The 26541-nt window shown below is 48.1% G+C and overlaps 1 protein-coding gene across 1 annotated transcript in view; it reads left to right on the forward strand.

The window, feature by feature from the left end:
- The window catches only part of FGF18 (fibroblast growth factor 18), a 73718-nt gene that overhangs the window by 14796 nt on the left and 32381 nt on the right, over window positions 1-26541 (forward strand). The window contains exon 4 of the mRNA XM_017830401.1: window positions 15236-15416. Coding sequence (XP_017685890.1) covers window positions 15236-15416 — 181 coding nt within the window. The remainder of the gene's footprint in view (window positions 1-15235; window positions 15417-26541) is intronic.

Genomic DNA, 26541 nt, shown 5'->3' on the forward strand with positions numbered 1-26541 from the left:
TGGTGCTCCATAGAGCAGCCTGGAGCAGAGTTGACAACTCAGAGCGAAAATGCTCCTCAAGCCCACTGGCCCAGGACAGCAGGCTGGGGCTGGCACTGGGGGGAACTCGTGTAAGCAGAATTGATCAGTCCACAAGCAGGAGCAGGCAGTGGCGAAGCACTGAAGGGAGCCCACAAGAAAGATGGAGAGAGACTATTTACAAGGGTATGTAGTAACAGGACAAGGGGGGAATGGCTTCGTACTGACAGAGAGTAGGTTTAGATTGGATATTAGAAAAAAATTCTTTACTATGAGAGTGGTGAGTCCCTGGCACAGGTTGCCCAGAGAAACTGTGGCTGCCCCATCCCTGGAAGTGTCCAAGGCCAGGTTGGACGGGGCTTGGAGCAACCTGGTCTAATGAAAGGTGTCCCTGTCCATGGCAGGGGAGTGGGACTGGGTGATCTTTAAGGTCCCTTCCAACCCCAGGCCATTCTGTGATTCTGTGATTCCTCAACTAGGGGACCCTGTGGCAGCAGGATTTTCACAGAGGGAAACCAGGAGCACCAAATAGATGCTCGACTCTTTTTTTAGCAGGTACCAAGCTGGTGTGACTGGCAGCCCTCAGTTGCTGCTCCAAAGCCATTTTTCTCATCTCTGGGATGGTACCAGCAAGTCTTGCAGGACTGTGCCAATGTGTAGAGCAGGCTGAGAGCAGCAGCGAGGGGACCGGAGTATTGTTCTGGGGAGGGCAGTAGTGAACTGGGAGATGCAGGAGCCCATCTCCTCAAATGTGCCTTGGGTTTAGGTCGCTTCAGTGCTTATTTCCCTCTCAGTTTGCTATGACCACGTCTGGCAGGGGCAGGAGGGTAAGGGTTGGTACCTTCTCTGCAGGCTTGTGAGAGCTCCAGGCTTGGTGGAGGAGCGTCTTGGGTGCCAGTGCTGGAACAGAGGTGGTGCCTATCTCTTCTTTTTCCCTTGAAGCTTTCGGAGCTGGCCATACACTTTGTTCACAGAGTACAAACATTTTTTAACATCTTGGTTTTACGTTGGGGATGTTTTTGATGTGAAGTCATGCTTTCTGATCACTGCAGGAAGTTCTGCATCTCAGACCATGTTTACAGGTAGTGCCACCCTAGGGAAATGATAGGAAATAGAAAAGATTGTTAATAATGACTATAATTGATTGAGTTTTGCTAAATAGAAGTGGGTCTTTTGAGGTTAATTGATTTGAATAGATTTATTTAAAGCACGTAGGACATTTACAAATGGAATTTGGTTCTGTCCCCCTCCTATGTCACCAAGGCTCCCATGGGGTTCATCTGGGAGTTCATGGAACATCCAGAGAACTCCATCCTGCCTTACAGTTCATGAAATGGGTTTTGCAAGGCAAGCAAAGCATAAAGCAAGATCAAAAGAAAATATCTCCGTTGCAGAGACAAAGGAAATCTTGCATCTTATGTTTCAAATAACTGATCAAATTACTAATCAAAATCACCTCTGAAAAGCCCTATTCCAGAAATAGCTTGCAAGACTTGCGTGAAGAAAGACATTTCTCATGTACATAGGCAGGGATCTGATATGCAGGAGCAACTCTAATATTGCAAGTGCTTGGTCACTGTAACTTTAGAAGAGAAAGAGGAAGCAATGAAACTTGTCAGCAATGGGTTGGCAAAGTGGGCAACTGAAATGGGGAAAAGGTGTTTGAAGGACAAGGGGCAGCTCATCTCCATGGCAGTCATTTCACAAATTGTCATTTAGTTTCAGGTGATTTGCTGCCCTACTCCACTTTTCACCCTGACTGCTCTTCCTCAACACTGGTGCCCCAGGATCTTGCCTTTAAGAGGCCTCAGTGGGTTCCAGGAGCTCCAGTAGCTTGTTCCTGGGAATTGTTCTGCTGCTGGATTGTGCTGTGCTGTTGTCCCCATTCCCTTCCCTCTCCTGCTCAGGAGCCTCCAATGTCGTTTCCACACCTAAATCTGCCTTGGGCACAGCAGTGCTGGGCACCTCTTGGCCCCTGCAGTTACAGGGCGGATGGATCTTATGTCATCTCTGTCCCCTTTCTGAAAATTTTGGGGTTTGGTACAGCTGTGTACGTTGCTCTTTTAAAAAGCAAGGGTTGTGCCCCTGGCTCTTGCAACAGTATCTGAAGTTAGAGCTTATCTAATATGGATATGGTGGGTGATGTCCAAGGACAGAGAACATGTCATTACATACTGCCAGCATCCTTGACACATGAGAAATGGAGGGGAAAAAATAAATGCCCATTGGTGGTTGGTATTTTATTGGGTTTTTAGACCTGAGGAGAAGTCACTGTATCTCTGAATCATAGCCTGAAATTGGCAGAGATGTTCACATACAACTCTTTTTCCTGTTTTGATTCTAAAGGCCTAAAAGCTCTGGATCAGCCTGGGTAAGGGCAGGTCCACAGTGACCCCTGGCCATGTGTCAGCCACATTGGGCAACACCAGCCCTGCTCTCACAGGCTTTGTTTCACTGGGTCAGCATGGAGAGCCCAGAAAGCCCATCCCCAAGCTAGGCATCCCCCCTGCATGTTGGAATTAAGCCCTGAAAGTGAGATCAGCCCAGAGAGACCAGACTTTTCCCCCTCAGTAACTAATAGTAATAGGCTGGTGTTGAGGAGACCTGTAACCATGGAGGCTGCTGTGTATTTCCCAGTTTCCAGTGGTGGTTTGATAGTTTCCATAACATGGATTTGATACTTGCTCTAACCTTGCAAAAGTCTCCCTTCAGAGCAGTGCTGTTGGAGACTGTGGGAGTGAAGAAGCAGCTTGGTTGAATGATGGAGAAGACAAGCCTGAAGTGTAGTAGGGGAGGGTTCAGACTATGGGAGGGATTTTGAGTCTCAAACAGCTAATGTCAGCCATCCTAGCAGCAGGCATGAAAAAAGTGGAGACAGGCTAGTGGGGTTGAACCAGGGCAGAAGTGAGGTACCAGCAGCACAAGTGTTCCCAGCTGAATGACTCCTGCAATTTCAGTAAATCCCCTGAATGACCTCCATTTATTGTTAGATGGATTAACCTCCCTGTCCTTGGGCACAACCATTTTCTTATATTCCAGTACGGTGTAGAGGCTGCCAAATCATGGGATGAGTGAGCAGGGACATCTGAGGACGTCCCTGTCCTTGGCATCATTCCTGCAGAGGGTCACTGAGTGTTATCTTGCCAGAATGAGCAGGACTGGGACCAACTGGAGTTTAGTAAAAGGTTTCCAGAGAGGAAATGTGATAGAGGAGAAGTGGTCTGGGATAATTCAATCAAGTCCCCAGGCATCTCTGCTGAATAAGCTGTGGGCTTTTGGAGAAGCCACCTCTCACGTGAGGTCAGTTCTTGGGAGCTGCTGTGGAGACAGTTGTTAGCCACATCTCTGTTTGCTTTGCAAATGCAGTGCAAAAAGGTATTTTGGGAATCCTGCCCTGAACTGGTGTGCACTGCTCGGCAGTTGCCGGGTTTTACCCTAGAGGGAGTTGCTTTTCTGCAGTGGGAGCAGGGATCTGTGTGTTCCTTGGAGGATGTCAGGGGTCCGGGATGAAAGGAGCTCCCAGGATAAGTATCGGATCTGCTGCGGTGCTGCCCCTGCAAATGTTTATTCCATTTTGGGGAGGTTGGTCTCTGATGATATTCCTTCTTCTGATGGCAGTGTTTCCTGAGTATCCTATGGGTTTTCCATGTCTTGTGCTTTTGCTCCTGTTTTTGTGGAGGTCTTGTCTGGCTGGTATTGAGCAGAGGAGCAGGTAACCTTGAACCTGGCGGGCCTGTGCTTTAAACTGGCGTTTTAAGCCCTCGCAGCAAATGACTCTGCCTTTTTCCAGGGTTTGGAAAACCCCTGACCAGTTTCAGGGGAGTGGGCTTGGGGTTTCCATTCTGCCTTGCTGCTGTGGCCAAACGGGTTTGCAGCTGGAGCATCTGCCCTGGCAAGAGGTTGCTGCTGGTGGAGGGAAGGGGAGAAAAGGTCAGGAGTGCTTTGAACCTGGCAGGTTTGTCAGCAATTGGGCTCAGGTCTCATTTGAAGAGACAGACAAATTGCTGGTAAGTATTTTTAGTGGGGTGCTGCAGCTTTTGTTCCAGGAACATCCTGCTGGGAGCACTGACCTGGTCTTCACTGCAGCCCCACCTGCCAAGCCAGGCTCCTCGACCGAGGTGTGTGAAACAGGGCGAGGAGCGGAGGGTGCTGGGCACAGACCGTGTGCTCAGCCAGCAGCACACTGGGGGAGGGGGGCAGACCCTCACCCTTGTTTCTCACCTTTGCAGAGCTCCCTGTGCCTTGGGCAAAGGCTTTTAAGTTGTTCAGGAGTAAGTTGGCTGCTAGGTCTGCTGCAAAAAGGGCCTCCTCCTCCACGCACGCTGGGTGGGTGATGCACACAGGGCGCTGCACTGCTGCTGCGCCGGGGACCGCGTTCACTCCTCGTGTGTTTTGGGCTGGTGAGACTTAACGGTTTTCTCTCAAGGTTTTATTTCTTGAATGCCTGTTTCAACTGCTTGAAACCACTAGCAGACAACTCTTTGCAACAGGCTGAATTGCAGAATGGGTTTAATTCCTGCATATCAGGGCAGTTTATTTCAGCAAGAAAAGTTTTGTTGTGTTAAGGTAGCGGAGGCAGTTGTAGCATGCCAAGCTCCCTGATCCACGGTCTCACAGGGGTTGATTGGAGTTGTTCTGCAAAGCCTGCTGTAGATTTCTTTTCAGCAACACTCATGCAGTGAGGAGGGATATGGGCATGAAACCACTTCTGAGAAATATGTGTGTCCTGGTGTGAGCAGCGAGGAGTGGTGGCAGCAGGACAGGGCCATTCGGGGGTGCAGGGTTGCCTGTGGCGCATGCGAAGTCTGAAGGACGTTGCCACTGATCAGCAGAGTGAATGAATACGGAAACTTGCCCCTGAGCAGAGAGTGCACCCTGTGGGAGGCATGGCAGGAAGGGGGGGAATTGTTTAGGGTTTTGGTTTGCCCTCACTGAACTTGATAGCATTGGAAATGACTGTGGTGAAGTGGCAGCAATGGGAGCTTAGCCCATCCCCAGCAAAACCACCTGGAAGAAACCATGGCAGATTTCAACCATAGAGGGGGATATTTTGAAGAGCTAAGGGTTGAGGAAGCAGTAATTTTTGTAGATCAGGACTGTGAGAGCTGCTGGGAGTGTAACACATCATCCAGAGCCGATCCTCTCTTTTCTCCATGGGCTGTGTGTCTCAGGGTGAGTTTGATCTTCATGGTAGGATGTGTCAGGGAAGTTTAGGTTGGATCTGAGGAAAAGGTTCTTCCCCCAGAGGGTAGTTGGGCACTGACCAGGCTCCCCAGGGCAGTGGGCACAGCACCAAACCTGCCAGAGCTCAAGGAGTGTTTGGACAACGCTCTCAGGGATGGGGTGGGATTGTTGGGGTGGCAGGGCCAGGAGTTGGACTCAATGATCCCTGTGGGTCCCTTCCAGGTCAGAGCATTCTGTGATTCTGTGACCAGAGCAATGCACATGCAGGGAGGTCTCGGGGCTGTGGAGGTGGTGAGGGTTTCTGCTGGCACCAAGACTTGGGTTGCCATGATCAGACACCATCCACGTCCAAGCCAGGCAGGTACAAAAAAGTGCTGTCCAGGGAATACCTGGCACCAAAGGGGTGAGACCTGAGTGGGTGATTGGACTGGGAGATGGCAGGTGGGGCAGTGTCTGGAACGTGGGGGTTTCACCCTGTCCCTGGATGGCTCTGCCAAGGTCTAAGGTGAGTGGCAGAGTTAAATAAACAGTTGGGTGATACTAGTCCAGCTTATTGCTATGTTTTCTCCAATAAAAAAAATTAAACAGTGCAGTAGTAAATGAGAATGTTGTACCTTTTGGAAAACTGGGTGCTGAACATGGGAACAAATTTGGAGCCCTGGAACCCAGCCTGTCCAAATTCTGTCTGTTGAGTTTGACAGCTCCAGCATTAATGCTTGCAAGCTCCTGTAGCCCAGGCTGCACGGAGCTGCCCCATGGAAGCCTGAGGTGACCTCATGAAACCACCATGGAAATTTAATGGATTCAGTAAGCATGAGAGGAATATGTTTGTTGAGCTGTTTGTTTGATTTTAATGTCCTCTAATTTTCCTTCTGCTTATCTCTTGAAACTCTTGTTCTTATTATTCTGGAATCATCACATTGTTTCCCAAAAATACAGTTCGCTAAGATATGGTTGGATTCTTTTTCAAATGAAAAGCAGTGGATTTTGTGGGAGGGAGTTGTAGCACTCAAGCACAGCTGAACTGCTTTGCACTGACGCGGGCCCTGAGTTGCCCTGCACCGGCGTCTCCCCCTGAGACAAAATCACATGAATAAGCACAATTTTGAGTCAGGATCTGTCATATCACTGATATCAGAGATGTCCTATGAGACCACAGGGACATTTTAAAGCTCTGTCACGGTCTTGTGTCCCAGTTTGGGAATCCTGGACAGGACAACCAGAGCCACTTGACAAACACACATGTCAGTGTGTCCATCTCCGTTCTCCCCTGGAGACCTCGGTCGACAGGCAGTTGGCCAAGGGTTGGAGCTGCAGAACCGAGCACCTGCAGTTCCCTTTGGGTCCATGGGGACCTGCAGTGACCCTCCGAAATCCAGTACTGGGGGAGATGAGGTGCCAAAGCTGGAGTGGTCATATCTGTGTGGTGTCAGGTCGGACCGTCCTTCCAGCGCTGACCTCCCTCGCAAGCCCCGGGCAGCGGCTCTGGGAGGCAACACGTTGCCAGTCACAGTGGAAGTCAGAAGGACCACCCAGTTCTGATAAGGGCAATTTAAAAAGGAAGGGGAAGATTGTGAAAAGAGGGGCAAAGAGGCACAAAGGGAAGAAAAAACCACCCCACTGCCGAACAAAACTGAAGATCAAGACTGCTGTTAAACACACTGCCTGCGAGGGAGGTCTCACCGTGCCTTTTCTAATCTAGAGCCAGCCAGGATTGTATTAACAGCTTCAACGCAATGGAACAAATTAATCCCTGATGTAATTGAAATCGGTGAGGTCTCACAATAGGTGAGTTTGACCCAGTGGGATAGAAATAGAACAAGTATTGGAATGAAGGAGTGAAACGAAGTCACACTGTTCAGCCATTGGTATTTCATTCCTAGAAACAAAGGCCAGACAAATGCAGAGAATACATGGCTCTGCTGGGCATGGTTGAAAGCTGCTCAATAATATCAAGCTTTGAAGGGATATTTCTATGTGGAGAGGAAGTATATAGCAGAGATATAACAAGCATTAAAAAAGAAAGACAAAGAAAGAAAGGAAGAAAGAAAGAGCCCTGCTTGCTCCTTGCCTGATGGACTGCTGTGGTAAAATAACACCAGCCCTTAACTAAACAAAACCAAAAAAAAGGATATATTTCAACTGGAGAAAATAATAAAAAGACTTAAGATCTGAATTGTACTTCTGGAGACTCAAAACTGTTGAGAGCTCGTGGCAAGTGGTGGCGTCCTGCAGATCTCCCTCAGCTGAGATGCACGGAGTTGTTTGCTTTGGTCAGCACAGGTAGCAGGAACTGGTCCCAGCTGGGAAAGAGCTGCCTTTGTGTGCTGGGAGGTGGCTCTGTCTTGGCCCCTTTGGTGCTGCTGCACCACAACACAGCACAGGTGCCAGAGGGTGGACTGGCTTGTTAGGGCTGCTGAGCTGCGGCTGCTCGTGGGGATGGATGGTAGTAATAATGTGACCTAGGGGCTGCTGGCAGTGACCTGGTTCTGAGTTGGTGAGAACAGGCAGATGCAGGTGGAAATGGGGAGGATGGGGGTGGTGGGGCATTTGAGAGCTGCACTGTAGCACTTGGGCAGTGCTCTGGTGACAAGCTGTGCAGTGTGGGCAGCGCTGACTGGACAGCTGGGGTTCTAAAAGCCATTAATCAAGGCTGAAATCCTGCTCCTCCTCAGAATTAACCATTTCCCAGGGTGGAGCAAGTTTAAAATGTCACTATCTCACCAATGGTGTGTTTTCACAGTTCTGGCTACGGCTCATTCCATCATTAAAAGGGGAAAAGGGGAAACTTGTTTTTTTTGAAGGTGGCATCATCTTTCTCTAGAAAACGGTCAAATACTGGCTGATGGGCCATAAAACATTCATTTCCTGAAACTCTCAGGTTCCAGTTTTTTGGAACTCCATCCTCCCTTCCTCCTGGTTTCATACCAGGTTCAGTAACACTGTGTCTGCCACCTGAAGGTGGATGGATGCGTTGCTTTAGCAGTGATCCATGGCTTGGACAGCTGGTGGGATCTCAGGAGCTGCTGGGGAGTGTGGCTGAGCAATAGCTGTATTTCTCAGTGGCTGTGTGTTTCGGAAAGAACAGAGGTCTGACACTACCTGAGGAGATTTAATCTGCCTCTGAATGTAGCAGGCAGCTTTCTGGAGGAAAAGAGGCTTCGCTTGCAGAACAGCTTTTGGATCCAAGTATGTGTCACCTCACTGAGTTGTATGTCCCCTTTTCCAAGCCCTGGAAACATCTTCCCTTTGGTTCTTGTTTAACATATCTGAAATTCAAAGGGACGGGCAGGCTTGACCCCCTTATCACCCCATTTCCTTCTCCTTTCCAGCTCCATCCCTACAAGCACTTCAATTAAGAGTGAGCAAACTGCCTTGAATTTCACATACTGCAGCAACTTGAAAACACTCAAGTCCAAGCAATGAGGGGCTAAGTTCCAGAGCCTGTCTGTGCAGGAGCAGGGAGAGCTCTGGGTTTTTTGCTGTGATGGGCCAACATCTCCTGCATGGGCCCATGCCAAGGGAGAGCTTGGCACCTGTCCTCTTTGCAGGCAGGAGCCCCTCTGTGACGAGGGGAGGTGGAGATGGTCTGTTCTTGGCTTTCTTCATGCTGCAGCATGGTGAAATGGAGGTTGGGAAGAGAGCAGAGAAGGGGAATAGCCTGAATGCATTGCAAGGAGAAGCACAAGGGGCAAAAGTATTATTCAAGCTGAAGGACACTGTTACTAAAAGTGTCATGGTTTAGGAACGATACCCCCCCAGTTTAGTTTTTCCACTGAGACTTTCCAAACGACACTGCTGCTCCCTCCTCCTACCCCTCCTTCCTACCCCCTCCTCCCCCGTGTGTGGCCGGAGAGGAGAATTGGAGGCACAAAAGGTTGAGATAAGAACAATTTACTGGAAACAGCAATGAGATAAGAAAAGGACCAGTAACAGCAACAATATTAACAGCAAAAGTGTACGAAAGAGAAAGTGGCTCACATGCAAAATGCTCACCAGCCTGACTCAACACAACCACAGCTGGTGCCAGCCTGCCCCGCTACCCCCTAAGGACCCCCTTCTCCTCAGAAGAGAGTCTCTTCCTCCTACCCTTGGCAATGACATGAGGTGGTGTAGCCTAATGTTTGGGTCCTGGCCACACCCCCTCCTGGTTACTGCAAAAAATTTAACCCTGTCCTGGCTGGAACCAGGACATTGAGTAAACAAATGTAAACTGGAGGTAAATATACGAGGTAGAAAATGAAGGCAGATAATATTAGTGAAGTGTTTCTGAAACAGACTTCTAAGGAATCAAAGACAAAAATGGTTCATGTCCTAATTTGTGGACAATCTGTAAAGTGGTACAACTCTTGTGGAGTGAGATCTTTTGGCCTCTGGGTTTTTTATGGGACATTCATGCGTGTCCAATGAAATATTTTTTCTCACCGAAAAGAAAAATCAAAAAATGTTTCAAGTGAGGTACTTTGTAAACGCCATTGGTGGAATCTTTTGCGGAATTTCGTATCTGCATCATTTGGAACAACTGCTTCCACGGTGCACCGTGCTGCCCTTTCTCAGTGCATCCCAGAGGGTGCGCAGTCACCAACCACAGTGACATCTCCCAAGACTCAGAGTGCAGCTTAGCTTTTTGGATATTTACTTTCTAAGGAAAAAATATTTTTCCATGGGCAGCAGGAGGAAACAAACACCAAAGTAAATCTCTAAGTTCTGTTGTTTTGCAAGGCTTAGCTGCATTGGTGCGATTCTGGCACTCTTGTGCCATAGCCTCTCTCCCACTGAACGTGCAGAGCTTCACTCCAAAGTGCCCACTCCCTTCACTCTGGTTTCCTTCTGCATATCTGAACATGGAGCTGTTTTGCATTAAATGAATTTCTAATTTGCACTTCTAAGCCCAAAGAAGTGACTACGGCCAAGCAGTGCCCATCCACTTCTGCCTGGCTCTGGACTAGGCTCTGTAACACAAAGGTAACAATATCTTGGCTATGGATTGACTTTGCAGCTAAGTGGAGGAAAAAGCAGCAAATAAGGAGTGCATTGTGTTTCACTGTATGCTGAGGATGGCTGTCATGGTGAGCTAGCAAACCCTTCTGTAATTGGCATACAGGAATTTTGCCAAAGTCGTGGAAGCAAAGTGGTTTGTTACTTGCCTTTGAGGACTTGAGAAAGATCTGTCTTGGATATCCTCTTGTTGACCTTATCAAGTTAACTTTCATGTGTTTAGAAGGTCATGGAGAAAATCATTAATATTGGGTTGATTTGATGGCTGAAAGGTAATAAGTATTTCCTGCTTATCAGATGGGGTTTGAGAGGACTTTGAATAGCATGATTTGTTTATCTTTTGCAATCGGTACGGCCCTTAGCGAGAGGGATTTTGTATTCCTGATTCAGCTGGGGGAATAACAAATGGTTTGCTCTCTATTGAGGCTTGGAGGCTCCGTAGCATAAATAGCAAAAACATCAGGAAATTCTGAAGTCCAGCTCCCAGCTAACTTGGCCATGTTGTGGGCCTTGGACATCTCATGCTGTAATGCTTTATGACATGAACAACAACAGATTAACATCCCCTGTTACTGGAAAGCTCAAAGTAGAAAATCCTAAGTGCATGGAGGTTGATTGGGTGGAAAGCCAAATCCTGTGAATGTGGCTTGGCACAGTGGGGATTTCATTGGCCTTGGTGGGGCTGGGCTTGCTCTCTGTTCACACGAGGCATCCGCGAGTGCGGAGATGGGGCACAGCCCGTGCGGGACTGACACCGCTGCTGTCGGAGGCTTTTCTTGGATTGCTGTGTGCTGAAACCTTGGGTGGCATCAGCAAAATGGTCTTTCCCTCACCCTGTGTCTGGGATTTAACAAATAGGCGAGTCATTCTTTAAGCTGAAGGATTGTTGTAAAGCCATTTAAAATGAAACTACTCATTGTGTAAGAATCATTTGGCAAAAACTCACTGGAAAATCTCCCATGTGGACTTGCTGAAGACAGATGTCGTTTCTGCTTCTGGTGGCTGTTTGGAAAGGAGGTAGGACTAAATGCACCTACCTTGAATGATTGGACAAGGACAACAGAGGAGGGAGAGCTGCTTCTTTTTAGGTGTGAGGTGTTTCTGATGCATCAGTGGCTTGAGGTGATAGTTGTTTTTTAAAGGAATGCTGTTTATTCTCTTGCATAAGCTCTGTATTGCGAAGTGTGTTTTTAGGATGTCTTTGTAGCTGTATATTATCACTGAAAGGTGTAGTGACAAACAACTAATAAATGGATAAGGAACTGATGGAAAAGAGAAAGAGAGCAAGAGTGAAAATTAAACCAAATTTGATGCTCTGGTTTAACGACTGGGATTTTGCAGATCTGTTGCCAAAGAATGAGATGGAGTTATGTGAAACCACTGTCCTGAGACGTTGAAGTTGTTGTGCATAGACAGAGGCCCATGCCAGTTGGATAGATGCAAACCAGACCATAATACAACTTCAAATCCCACCAAAATGCTGGGGGAGTCCTGCCTCCCGTCCCTGGAGAATGTCCCACAGGGCGTGGTGCTGGTCAGGAGGCAGAAGGTGCAAGCAGCTGTTCCCTTCAGCAATCTGTTGTGTGCAGCTCTGGATCCAGTCTGTGGGTTTTGCTGCCTACTGCGTGGACACGTGGATGATCAGATTGAAAGGCCAAAAAAAGATGGTGGTCCCTTTGTGTATGATATCTTTATAAGCAGCACAACATATCAACAGTAAAAAAAAAGGAAAAAAAATCCTTTTGCTTTGGTGAACAGGAGTGAAAGCCCTTAAGTTTAAGGGACTTAAAGGCATTTCTGCATTTGTTTTTATTATTGTTATGAAAATATCTTTGGGGCTGGATGTACTTGGTTTTAGGTGACCTTCTTGACTGAGTGCTGGTGATCGGTTGCTGAAGGAGACATATGTTACTAATTTTTTTGAGATTTAGGGAAGAGAGTCTCTCTTATGGTATATATATAAATGGACCTTTTTATCTCAGAGAAGTTCGCTGCTTGAGGGAGTGTGCTCTGTAGGGCAGGGATCCTGTGAGAGTGGATTTCAGCAGTGATCAAATAGGTTTTGTCTCATGAAATCAACACTGCATGAAATTTTGTTTTCGGGTATTGATGCTCTCTGCTGCAGGCCAGATGCAGCCCAGGCTGGCACAGCTAATTCCCCTTGGCCACACTCCAGCAGAGCATCCTGTTTCCACAGAGTGGTTAAGCATGAGCTTATCTTTAAACAGGCGGCTAAATCCGGGTGGTTTCACTGCTGCTCTGGACCACAGCTTCTTGGCCAGGGGACAGGTCAGCTGCAAGGGGAACCTGTAGTGCGTTCTTCTTCCAGGATTTCTTTGCCTAGGTCAGAGCTGGGCCTGTTGCTGGAGAAGTGATGGACTGATACACACTTGGGCTGACTGTATTTCGGGGGTCAGTGTCACCTGCTGATTCCTGCATCAAGCTGCTGCTGGGCTTGGATGAAGTGTTGGGCTGTGGGTGGTGCCAGCCATGTCCTTGGCTGGGGGAGGAGGAGATGTCATCCCCCTGCGCTGCCAGGGGGATGTGCCCTTCTTGCAAAGCTTAAATAGCTGCTCTTAGGCAGGACAGTGGTGACAAACATGCGTGGGAGTGTTGGAGATGTGTTTGGGGCTGAGCACAGTGCAGGATGCTCCGTGGGTGCTCCCCAGTCCACCCAGGCACTGCAGCTGCGGGCTGGGGCCTCTGCAGTGTGAGTGCTCCCGAGACAATTAGAAGAGAATTAAAACATGTTTTCGAAAACAGATTGCCTTTTCTGTTGGGAGTTTCTAAGAAAGCAAAGCAACATGCCCTTCCCCCCACTTCAGATCCCACCTGTTTTGGTTTTTTTCCTAGAAAAATGTGAAATTCATTAACATGTGGTGAAAGCAATGTAACGACGTCATCTTGATTTAAAATCTGTTTTAAATCTTAAAATGACGGAGCCAGAATTTTGACTGCAAATAGTCTTGCTTTGTGGGCATGAGGCAGACTGTCAGCATGATTGGAACATCTCTGGGCTTGGTAGTTTAACATCCCTTGCCACAATGGCATTTGAAAAGAAAGCAAGAAGACATGTAGGAAGGAAAAAAAAGACATTAATATTATTTCTGTCAAAAGCCAGGTCCTGCTTGTCGTGGTGCCTGGAGAGAGCGGAGCGAGCAGAACTCAGCTCCATGCTGAAAGAACTCTGCCAGCATCCCACTGTGCCATCCTACCGTGCCTTCTGGGCAGGTGCCATAGCTGCTTCTCCTCTCACATCCTCAGCGTTGGGTCACAGCTTCTGGCTGTGCTATTTTCTGACAGTGGGAAATATTGTAACCCTTGTAACTTCTGTCAACTCCATGAATGTCTGTTTAGACCTGGCATCACCCTGAGCCTCCCTTTGCCCAGCCTGTGCCCATGCCTTCAGCTCCCTACGGGCTTCTGACAGCAAAAAAGAGTTAAATCACTTTCCCTCCAAAAATCCAAATAGAAGAATCCAAGCATTTAATAACGGCATCAAAGGCAATCGTGCAGCATCACTGTGAACCTCATTGCTGTGGCCACTGTGCTGAACGTGGTGTTTTGGTTCAGGTTGCTTAGTGAAGGTCTGGTGCTGAGCAGCACTGCCGGCCTGAAGTTTTTCCTCCCGCTGCAGGCCTGGTTGTCCCCTTGATAATTGAAAAGTTCTTTTGAGGTTTTGACTTTCAGGGAGTGTATGACTTCGAAGTATTTGCTGGTATGAGATGATATATGCAGGAGGCTGAAGTGGGGCTGTTTCATGTGTTGTGGCCACTTGCTCTTATGTGTTTTAGTCTGGAATGGATCTGAAGAAGGATTTATTGGCCTTTTTCATTTGCATCGCCTGCTCCCTCCCCACACTGATACATTAGAACACTTGCTTGCAGGCCAACAGGAGGACAAGAGTCCCATGTTTCTAAATGATTTATTGTCCTGTGAAGGGAGTCTGCTACCAAAATGTTGTCCATCTGTGAGTTTGGAGTGGGCAGCGTGGATGTTATGGTGCAGATGCTCCACAGATCACAGATGGACAGATCATGGAGCGATTTTTGGGCTTTCATACTGTTTGGATGTGAAGTGCTTTAGGGTGCATGCTGCCCAGGCTCCCCTTTGGGAGGGCATCTTGAGAACATCTGTGCTGTCAGGTACTTGGACCTTGGGCAAGTCAGGATGACTCATGGAAGCAAAAGTGGGAATCCTGTTTTGATGGTTTTTGAGAATAGTTAAGATAGGAAACTAAACAAAAAGTTTCTGGTAATATTTTAAGGCTGTAGTGAACTAAGGTTAATTTACTGCATTGGCCAGAAGAGACAGATGAGGTGGCTGAGGCAATCACACCCCTGCTGATCACGGTGTGCAGTGGCACATGACTCTCACCACTCCTTGTGATCTCTCCCCAAGCCGTGGTCCAGTTGAGGTGGACAGAAATGCATTCACAGACGATCACCAGGGAGCTGGCTTCACTGAAGGGCAGAGCTGGTGAAACAGTTAAGCTGAAGAGTGCCTGTGACACTTTTATTGCAGTAGATTTCGTGCCTGTGCAAAGCTCAAGCCCAGTCTGCTAAGGGCAGCACAGATAGTTTTTCCTTTGACTTCTCCCTGGAGCTAATCTGGGGAATCAGTGCAGATGCTGAGGGTGATGCACCAAATCCCTGAGATGGGGTTGTCCATCCCCATTCTCCCGTCCATGTCCATGTAACCTGGTAGAGGTTTTGCATATGCAATGGAGAACCTAATTTATGGCCAGCATGGCTGACCAGGATTAAATCAATGCAGGGCCAGACAGAAGGTTTTATTCAAAAAACCCCCGTTTGATTGCAAAACCCCAAGTCTGGTTTACTGTTGAGAGCCAGCTCTGGGTAGAGTTACACGCTGAGTGCCTGATACCGTGGCCACGGCTGTCAAGTGAAGGGCAGCCAAATCTGAGTCCTCGGCACCACGTGCCCCTTGGCAGGTTGGTGTGCAGTCCTGTCCAAGAGGCTTGTTGTGTTCATGGTCTGTTCTTTTCTGTCTCCCAACTCCCCATCCCTCTCAGATGTTTGCTGCCGAGGAGAATGTGGATTTTCGGATACACGTGGAGAACCAGACGCGAGCGAGGGACGATGTAAGCAGGAAGCAGCTTCGGCTCTATCAGCTCTACAGCAGGACAAGCGGGAAGCACATCCAAGTGCTCGGCAGGAGGATCAGTGCCAAAGGAGAAGACGGAGATAAATATGGTAAGAATATTTACTGGCATCCCCCAGATTGAAGGTCAAAGGCTTTAATCCAGCATGTTGTGCAAAGAACCTCTTGAGAGAAAAATAATAAGAGCAATAAAAAGCAGAATAAAAGGAAAAAAACCCTTTCCAGTTTAAGAACATGAGGTTTGTTCTGTTGGAGCTGCCTCTCAGCTGCAGGCAGTTCCCAAAGTACTGCCATGCTCCAGTTTATTAGTGTATGATGGTGCTTGAAGAGAAAAATCTTTTTCTGCTCAAGGGATGGGTTAGGGTGTGTCTTCTGCAATTCATAAATGATACCCAAATTGGTGATTGCGGAAGTCCTTTCCCCATGAACTTTGGGCTTGAGTTTGGGCAAACTCAGTGCTTCAGTGAAGCACTCTCATGTTTTCAGGTGGAGGGATATTTGGTTTGAGCTGAAGTGAAGCAGTCCTTGGGAGCTTTGAGAGAGCTCAAGTTGAATCTCTGGGCATGTGGATGTTACAGGAAAACAAATACAGGCGCTAACAGCACCTTCAACTCTTCTCATTGTGATTTGCACACAAGCAACGTGCTGGAAATGCTGCTTGAGGCCGAGTGACAAAAAAGTCTGTACTTCTGGTGTGTTTTGAGATGGTTGTGGTTGAGATGCTTTTGCTCAGGTTGGTTGTTGTGAGGATTTTAGGGCTGTTCAGAACACTCGTCCTGTTTCTCTTTGGGACGTACAGCCCCACATGTTCATGTGTTGCTGCAGAGGGGGGTGTGCACATTGATGTGTTCAGCTGGAGAGGAGGAGACTGAGGGGAGACCTCACTGCAGTTCCAACTTCCTCGGGAGGGGCAGAGGAGGGGCAGGGACTGAGCTCTGCTCTGGGGGGACCAGGGACAGCAGCCAGGGAATGGCTGGAGCTGTGTCAGGGCAGGCTCAGGTTGGATCTCAGCAAAAGGTTCTTCCCCCAGAGGCTGGTTGGGCACTGCCCGGGCTCCCCAGGGCAGTGGGCACAGCCCCAAGGCTGCCAGAGCTCCAGAAGGGTTTGGCTGATCCTCTGGGGCACAGGGGGTGACTCTTGGGGATGGGCCTGTGCAGGGCCAGGAGTTGGACTGGACAATCCTTATGGGTCCCTTTCAACTCAGCACATTCTGTGATTCTGTGACCATTCATGTGAGATTGCTTTCATATGCAGCACTGGTGAGGTGGAGTGCAGAATCTGGGAACAGTTTTATCCCTCAGGAAGCTTCAGGCCTGATGAGGCACTGGCTGTGCTGAGCACAGAGGGGAGCTCTGGCCACTGCTGAGGCAGAGGAGCAGAGCTGTGCCACAGGACGTGACAGCCAGAAAGTACCTGGCTGGTGTGAAGTGAACCCCCACGGCCCTTGTGTGGAGTCACCCCATCTCTCAGGGAAAGCCCTGCCCTGAGGTCTCATCAACCTTGTCCTTTGTCATTCCCAAATTTCCAGATAAAACAGGAGGGGAAAGTGCCACTTGGCTGCTAATTATTGTGTCACTTTATTGCATTCATTCTCATAAGGTTTGATATGTAAACGAATCGCTGGGTGCTGCTGCTGCCGCCCGGCAAGGCTCCTGCCCGCGGTGGCTGTCAGGTGCCGTGATGGAGTTTTCCTCTTCGTGAAAGAAGGCGGCATTTACAGTGGGTGCAGCAGGGAAGTGTGCCCGGGAGCAGCTGACAAGTGCTAATTTATGTGTCAAAGCCCATCTTGTCCCCTTCATACATATGCAATCGTGTCTGAACAACAAATCGGCGCGCAGGAGCGTGCTCGTGACCGATGGCGATGCTGCACCATGGCAGAGCCTGAGATTTCCCGTCTGGGGAGCTCCTGCTGCCTGCATCCCTGCTCGCCACCAAAGCCCCCCGCTCCTGGTTGCTGGCGTCCTTCGAACAGCCCGGAGTGCTCCGGCCTTGGGGGCTGTTTGCCGACACCAGCCCCGGCTCCCTCCCCGCGCCTCCTCATCAAACTCCCCGAGGCGTCAGGCTGCGAAGCCTTCTCGTCCCTAGCCCTGCTGAAAGGTTATGGAAATCCGCTCATCGACCTGCTTGGCACGGGGACACTCAGAGCATGATAATCGGGGAGACAGTGAGGTGGGACACGGTGGTCCAGGATGTGACCACGCAGAGCTCCTCTCTGGGATAATGGAGGGGAGAGATGTCGGAGTTACTGGAGTGAGAACCATCTGTGTTACAGCCAAACCTGGACACAAAGGCAACGACACAGGGTTCATTATGTGCCAGGAACCCCTCCCCCCGAGGCATTATTATGGAGTAACCTTTGATCAAGACCAGAGAGAGGCTTAAACGGGATCTCAACAGTCGCAAACTTTTGATCCACATCTCCGTCTTGCCAGTCGGGTCTGCATCTGGAGGAGGACACCTCTCCTCCCGTGCAGCAGATGGCTGTGTGTCCTCCTTGTCCTTTTCCTCTCCTTCCCTCTCTGGCTGCCTCCCTGCTGGCACGGTGTGCCAGAGCCAGGCCTCACTCCGGGGGTACCCACTGCCTCCTGGGTTGCATCGTCCTTGCAGACAGTGCAGCTCCCGCGGCTTCTGCACTGCCTGACCCCTGTCCCTCCTGGCGGGGAGGCGATGGTGGGGGTGTTGTGGGTTGATGGCCTAAGGATTACGGCTTGGGGAAGGCTTTGGGAGGACAGGCAAGAGCCAATGTCTGAGAAAAGGCAAGAGATGTGAGAAAAGGTGCCCGTGAGCTGGCTCCAGCCCTGAATTCTCTCAACAACTCAGTCCCATTAAGAGAAGATAACATCAGGCGAGGGCCACACAGGCTCAGGGTTCTCGGGGAACTCTGTCAGGTCCATAATGCTCATCACCAGCCATTAGCACTAGCCAGTTTTAAGGATAGGGGAGCTAAGAACGTTTTAGCACCTCTTTCCCCTCTCTTCCCATACATTCGCAACTAGTTAAAGAACAGTGTCCAAGTGAAGAGATGCTTTTTTTCTTTGTCTTTTTTTTTTTTTTTCACATACCTAACTTCCAAATGGCTGGCATGGGAGGGTTGTCCTGCCTTTGAAGGGAGGTTGCTTTTATTACAAGGTTTTATTGACTTCTGTAAAACTTCTCACCTCTTGATTGCAGAGAGTGCCCAGAAAAGAAGGGAGGGGGCAGATCTCAGGCAGGGAATTGCTCCTTTCCAAGCAGCCACCAGGAGTACGGCAGAATGAGCAGCCAGCCCTGGCTCAGGGAGGAACGATGCTGCAGGGCTGGAGGAATCCCCCTTGAATGTTTTATCCAGGTGTGCAAATGCCATGTGCAAGGAAGAATACATGCTCTGTAATGTATGGGTTTGCTGGCATAATAATAATTCCGATGTGTAATTTTTGGTTCATGCGTTCTTTGGGATCAAGATCTGGCCCCGTGTGTCAGATTATTAAATGGCAAATTAAGCCAGTTAATAGAATTAATTGAGTCGATGTAATCCTTTTAATCAGATGGATTTGATCCCTTCTCAGATGAATTAGAATCCATCAACAGATAAGTCAATTATTGGACTAAATTAAATCTAATAATAATGCCTGCTGCTCACAGCAACACTAATTAATCTAAATACACTTACCTATCTCCCAAGGTTGTTTTTTTTTAAAGGCTTAATTGATGTTCCTAAAGTGCTCTGAGATCTTTAGATAATAGACGATCTATGTGAGCAAAATATTATCTCTTAACAGACTATAAACTAATTAAAAGACTGATCTATTTACAGATTGCATTTTTACTTTAATCTCTTCAACCTATTCAGAAGGAGTTTGCACTGGCCCAGAAAAACAATATTCCTGTTATAAGCTTATTATTACTTTACAGGTTCCTAAGTGGTCCTTTCATTCAGAAAATGAAAGGGGGAAGGGGGAAAAACAACCATTAAAGTGCTGACAAAAAAAAGAAAAGGACCTGGAACCTTTATATTCTACCTCTGATAAATGGTACAGATAGGAAAGAGAGAGATCAGTGACCTGAAACCTTAGATCCTTTCATTTATTTTCATTTCACAAAAGGCAGAAGACATTCTATCCTGTTTGTTCACGATCTGTGTATCCGGTGCAGTTGGGGAGACAGAGCTCTCTTGGTTGGGTGAAGGCATTTTTTGCCTTATTTGTATTTCACAGCCATGGGATTTTTGGTTTAATTTGTCCCCAGCTACTGCTGTCCTGCGGGGCAACGAGCAGTGATAGCCATCGGCAGAGAGGGGAGAGGTGTGAGAGCCCTTTAGTGCCCTCTCGGTGGAGGTAACCTTAATTTGCTTGGATGTCCTGAAGGCTGGGATGTGCTGGTAGGTACATTACTAGTCAGCGTGTTCCAGGTGGTATTTTGTCCATGGACTATTCCATCACAATTTAAAAAGCACTCTTGGCTCCCCCAGAAGGTTATAAACCCTCTATTTTATAAACCTCATTTATATGCCTTCTAGTCTACAGCATAGAGGCTGTGTTTGAGGACACCCTGTGCAAGGGGCGGTGCACAGGTAGGATATCTCTCCTCAGCACCCCAGTGCTGGACCCTGAGCCAGTGACATCCCCTCAAACACTCCCCCTGGGTTCAGTGGGTTTTAGCCCAGGACTCCAGAGATGCTCCTGAGACAGGAGGTTTAGGGGGGTTAACAGACCATGGTTTGCCAGCAGTCGACACATCTGGGGTCAGGTAGATCAAGGGGGGAAGGAACCCCAAGAGGTTGTGTGCGTGCAAGATGCCAGGTGTTACTTGCACATGTCATGGGCGTGCTGGGGACAGAACACCCCGTACAGATGTGCTTTTTTGGGTGGTACAGAGAAAGCAAGGAGCTGGGGAAAATGGGTGACTCCTTCCTGGGGCCACTCCAGCCTGGGTGGTGTGCTCTGCAGCTTGCAGCCCCCACCTTCTGTTCAAGCTGGAGCTTCCATGAGATGCCAGTGGACCTGCCCATGGAGAGCACATTACAGCTGTCTAGACATCAGCCACACTCCATCCCGCCAGAGATTTCATTTGTGGTAGAAGTGGGCTCTGTTCCATGAGGAGGTGTAATATGTGTGGAAAATATTATTATAGCGGAATAGCCTCCTTTAATTGACTCTCAGTTTTGCAGGATTCCTTCCTAGGTTTGGGTAATCCTATGCTCTCCAGAATTAATGGCTGACATAGCACTTCTTCAGGCTTGGCAGCCTGACAGCTAATTTAGAACTCCCTAAACTCATTTCACTAATGACTCCCATTTGTTCTATCTCAAAGCCTGGAAACAAATGCAAAATACCAGTGCCATTGTCCCATCTTTAGCAAGTCATTCTTTCCCCTCGGTGTTTCTGGCACCTGAACAGCAAACTGCCTTGGGAAACCTGATTAACCCTTTTTCTTCCTGGAATAGTTTAAATTAATTTCGATCCCTCTCCTGGGAAGATCAGGAGGGAAAACTAAACTCATTGTGGCTGGAAGGCGCAGAATTTACCTGAAAGAAGGGGGAGAGATGTAGTCCAAGCAGCATTTGGGGTTTATGAAATATAGCCGTATTTCTGCATTTTTTCCACGTGTATTTCCAATCTGCTTTTCTTCCCAGGAACAGGTGCGTGCAAGGGGTTGTCTGCCGGTGCGGCTCAGCCCCAAATCCCTCATGATCTGGGATTCACTTTGTAATTTATTCTGCTGAACCATCAGGATGGCTGTTTGCCATTTAACCAACGTATCGCTGCCTCCAGTCTCTTCCCATTACAGTTTTGACATGACGACAAGACAAATAAATTTTTTAAAAGACCTTTTATCTTCTAAACCATTTATTTTCACTTACTTAGCCCGGGGGCAGAGCTGACCTCAGCGTAAGGGATGATTATTCACCATGGCAGCTGTACAGTCATATGTGTCCTGGGGACTGGCCTGAGCTGGAGGAGCCTTCGCCATCCAGCTGCTGTGTTGTGGCTCTGGGCTTTTCCTTCTTGCCCAACAATCCCCAATACCTTTATTTTTTTTTTCCTTGAAATATCTCCCCTTTTCATCTACAGTGGAGCAGTGCCGAAGTTGTCCCTTGACAGCAGGCGAGGAGATGAGCTGAAGCTCATGACTTTGTTCACCCATACAGGGGGTAGGAGCTGGGGATGGGGATAGAGCTTGGGCTGTGGATGGGGCAGGAGGTGGGGATGGGCTCCCAGCTTGCTCCGGGCAGTGAGGGGCCTCGGCTGCCCTCACCTTCCTGGTGGCTCTGAGAGGTTCCATTTAAAATACGCTGTAAGCATTTTATACAAACCATCCGTACATTGAAGACATTTTTAGTTTCTATTCTGCCGTATTCTGTGCCACAGTAGGGAAAAGGCTTGCTTAGGCAGGATGAGAAGTTACAGAAGAAAAATCCAAGCCTTTTGCTTTTTGAGTCATGACAAACCTGTTTTGTACAATGAATTTGTTGCCAATTTCCTTTACTTTTCATTTTGGAAGCTGCTGTCCCAAGCTCCTGCTGCAGCCAGCTTCACACCTGAAGTCCATCTCTCTCTGCAGCAGTTCTTGTTTTGTACCTGCAGCAGAACCTGTTGTTTATTTTCCCTCTGACATTACAGTGATTTTGGATCTTGAGATAATTTAAAGAGCCTTGACTTTCACGGAAAAAAAAAATCCCCTTTTAGCTCTGTGTCCAAACTTCAAGTCTCCATAACCACTGATTGGGGTTCGGAAAGCATAGGCCTGTCTGTCAGCAAATATTAGGACCCAGAAATAATGAGGAGGAGTAATTTAGAGGTCTGCTGATAATTTGTCATTTTTAATTTCTTTGTGGAGTGGAAAGTGAGCTACAAAGTGAAAAATCTTTATTTTCATGCAAGTCATAAAAGGGTTTTTGTTAACAGTTTGTGTGTATCTAATTCTGTGCTGTGATTTAAGTGTTCCCATTAGAAATGCAGAATAGGAAATAGGATCCCATCTGTGAGCAATTTAAGAGGAAGTGAGACAATGGAGTCGATTGCTGCTTCAGTTTAGATAATCAATACAAATATTATTAGTATAGTGATTTATCTTCTTAGACACTTTATGAAAATGTGAATGCCAGACCCTGAAGACAGGTCAATATGATGCTATCTGTTCCTGCCTTGCTGTGTTTATGGTGTTTTCCCATGAAGCTCAAGCAGCTGCTTTGCTATATGTTCTTCCCTGGGTGTGATGAAATAACACACACACAGTCTAAGGGCTTCCCATTCTCCTCCGTGACTCTGGAAATGCACTGTGTGTATTAGTTTAATGATTACTTTTATCTGAAATCTTTACTGGTGGCTGTGGGGGGATGGTGGGAGCTGATCTTTAAGGTCCGTCCCAACCCAAACCGTTTTGTGATTCTGTGATGAAGTTCTGGAAGAAGTTTGCATAATTTTAAATGTATTTCTAGGCCGTGAGCAATTCTGTACACAAGCGCTGAGAGAGCTCCTTTGGGTTTATTGTAGTTTTTCTGTGTTGGTGCCTGTTATCAAGCCTTGGTTTGTTCTGAGATTTTCCCACATCTAAGTATTTGGCCAGTCATGAATTCAAGTCAGTTCTTGGGGTGCAATTAAAATTAAACCCTACAGATAGGCTAGCCTGCATTTTCAAAAGGATTTTTTATTACTTTTACACTGGAGAGGAAGGAAGGAAAACATTGTCAACAAATTCTCTTGTACATTTTGCCTTTGGCATACATCACCGTGCATGATGTCAAGTGGCCAATGAGTTTTTTTCCTTCATAAGAAATGTTTGGAGGAAATTAAAAGCATCAATAACCCTATTAAGAACATGCCTAACTAAAGACAGGATGGGAAATGCAAATCTTGATGTGTAAAGAGCACACTTCTACTTGAAGATACCATGGAACCTCTCTAGGTTGCTGTTTGAGATTCCTAAAGTCAGTAGCTTGCTTTGCTGGAGACTTAGTGGTGGTGGTGGCAGCGTTGGCCACATCACTCACCTGGAGCATCTCCTGCTCCACTTTGCCAAGCTTGGGTGGTGGGACACTGAGGCTGGATCCTCCAGACAGTGGAGACAGAAGGACCTTTGTTCCTCATGCATAACCAAGTTGCACGAATTTGATCCTCTCAGTGTCCTTGTGTGTCCCTTCCTCATCCCAGAGCAAGGGCTGCATGGTTCCCTAACCTCGTGGTGTGCCAGTGGGATAAAAGCTTTGCAAATGGAGAGACGCTAAAGAGATGGTGGTGATGGAGACCACATCGGTGGCCTCGTTAGGAGTAATTATTTGGTGGTTTTAGATGCTGTGAGACCATTCCTGTTTTCATATTGGGGTTTCCTCAAGAAAGGTGTTACATTTACAGAAAAATAAGGGACTTCAGTCACTCGGATTTCACCTCAGCTCTTTTAAAAACCAGATAGTCAGGAATTTCCGCAGCTGCGAGGTGGAGCACAGCAAACATTAACAACGCCAGTAGCATTGCGTGGCTGTCTGGAAGAGCAGGGAAGTGCCCAGGCCCCTACAAAACTGCACCGAGCCTCAGGCTCGGCGGAAAGGTGAAAAATAATGAAGCTGTGAAGAGGAGAAATTGCTGATGCATGACGCTTGGAAATCTGTAAGAGTCTAAAAAGGGAGCTGAAAATACCCCCCAAAAATGACTATCTGTGGCTTGAACGAAATAGTGTCCGATCAGCATTCAGAAACCGCTGAATTCAGGCCGTTCCAATACTGGCATTTTCCAGAGTGCCTGCCAGTCAGATGCAGAGGAGAACACGTGTAGAGCGTCTGCGGTCTCAGCGCTCGCAAGAAGGGGAAGGCGAGTTGGAAGTAAAGGGAGTGAGAAGGCCTAGTAAAAAGATCCCCTATTTTTTCTTACAGTGAGGAAGAGCCAGCATTTTGGGGTTGAAGGGAGATGGTGGCGTGGCTCTCTGAGCATCCCTGTTAATGAGCTGTGTGTGCCAGCAATAAATAGCGCACACTTTGGTCCCTGATGAATTTTCGGTATTTTCTGAATGCCCGTAACAGCCAATTCATGCTTTTATGGTGATGTAGGAGCTGAGACCTTCTCGATGTCTCTTGAGCCTCATGTCCCTGACTTCTGCTGTAGTTGCTTTACTGATGCTGCCTGGAGTGGCTGTGCTTGAAGAATGACTGGGTAGTGCTCAGATTTCTTTTACCCTCTTCTCTCCTGGCTGAAATGTGTGCCTCAGAGGTCTTCTCCTCCTCTGCCTTTGCAGCTGCCAAAAAGGGTGCCTTTCTTCCCAAAGCCATAAGAAAAATATCCTGCCATCTGCCGTGACCCTGCCGCCTTCTAGCTGTGATGCGTTCTGGCTCTTCTCCAACAACTGGATGGCAGCTGTGCTGGCTGAAAAGATCTGGCCCCAGGTCGCCCTGTGGAGAGGAGCCCTTGTTCTCTGATGCTGCTCAGCTGTTTCTGGATCTCATCCAAAAGCTGGGCTGGTGGGACAGAGAAGAAATGGATGTTGTGCCTGAGTGGCATGATGGTGATGCAAGCCTGTGATGCTTGAGCATATGGTAGGAGACATGTTTGTGATCCTGGCTTCGAGTTGGTGCGGCTGGCATGGTTTGGTTTATACCCGATGTTCTCAAGTGCTTTTGGAAGGACAAGCAAGAGAGGAAATGGGTGGTTGAATGTGAGAGGGGAGATGTAGCATCAAGGGACAGCCTCTGGAGGTGGTTAAGACCTCAGTGTAGAGAAGCAGCAGGGAAATAATAGGAATAGGATGGCATATAAACACCGGATAAATCTAGAAAATAATGTCTAAATGTCCTGAGTGCTTGGCTGTGGGCAGTTGCAAGGCTCACAATGTGTCCACACCTGCCATGGGTGGGGTATGGGCGTGAGGGGTGTCCCCGCTGCAGAACTGTTACTGCTCTGGCAGGTTTTTGCAGGGGTGAGTGCTGAGGCAGACTGGGGAACACTTTGGGCTTCTGGTTTCGAATCACATATTGTGTTGAGTTAGAGGGCGGACATCGCAGCTGCCTACAGCTGGTCTTGTCCTGTTGGGATCAGTGATGTTGCCCCAGGTTCCAGCAGTGAAGGAGCTTGCCTAAAGGTAACTTCAGTGTAAATCCCAAATAAGGTTTCTGCTGGTTGCATGGAAGGATCACAGGGCTAGATCTCTGTTACAGCCAAGGCCTGATTATCCTCTTTCCTACACTCCTGAGACTCTACCGACTTCTGCAGAGCCATTCCTGGAGCTCCTCTGTGAGACTGAAAGGAGATTAAGTGCCCAGCAGTGCCTCCCATTCCTCCTGTGTCTTGCACCTTTGTTCAGACCTTGCATTTCAAACCATTTTAGCCGGTGGGAGGTAAATCAAAGCTGTTAGGTTTGAGCCAGTGACAATGGCCTGATGCTGTGTGGTGTGCCCAGCCCCTTGTCTTTGTGCAACGTTTGTGATTCTTGCCTTTATTTCATTTGCTTCTGCATCTGCATTTGTAACCGTTTTTTTTTTCAAGTGAAGTTTCTGACTGGTGACTCATTAGGAGTAAATAGGCAAAAGGATATTGACTTTACACCTACTAATTTGGGGGTGCTAACAAGCACATGTAAGAGCTCTGGAGTCACTGGGTAAATTGTCCCACCTGGGGGGATTGGAGGAGGGGAGATAAAAAGCATTGCAAAGAAACAGCACTTTTGTTTCTAGCCACTAGCCTTGTCTGTTCCTGCAGCCATGTGGGGTTGGGGTGAACGTTTGATGGTCACCATTGCTGTAACTTGTTCTGAGCTTTGCCAGGATTTTCCAGCGCTGGAACTATTAGACCTGTGTGGGCGCAAGTAGCTAAGATCCTAGTTATAAGATGCTAAATATGTTCACTCAGAAATGAGCTGGCCTTTACGTGAGCTGGTGGAACAAACCCTCCTTCCTGGGGCACATGTGAGTGCAGCGCAGCGGAGGAGTCGGGATGTTGACGCTGCACATCTGCTGTGCTTGAAGGGGAGTCAGAGACAGAGAGTGGCTTGAACATAGGTTGTATATGTACTGACAGCAGCAAACATCAGCAGTGTGGGATGCCCATTAGGTAAACAGGTCTCACAGTGGCTGCAGGGGCAGCAGAGGCTCACAATCCTGGCTGTAGACAGCTTGCCCTGCTGAGGTCTGTGCTCAGTGCTGCTGGTGCTGGGGCCCAAGTCAGCTGCAGATATGTCTGTCCCTCTCCAGCCACATCTGTGACACAGTAACCACAACCTTGAGGTGGGCTCAAATCGAGATGTTGGCTGTCTCAG

The sequence above is a fragment of the Lepidothrix coronata genome, unplaced genomic scaffold, assembly GCF_001604755.1.
Source record: "Lepidothrix coronata isolate B3197 unplaced genomic scaffold, Lepidothrix_coronata-1.0 Scaffold178, whole genome shotgun sequence".
NCBI lineage: Eukaryota > Metazoa > Chordata > Aves > Passeriformes > Pipridae > Lepidothrix > Lepidothrix coronata.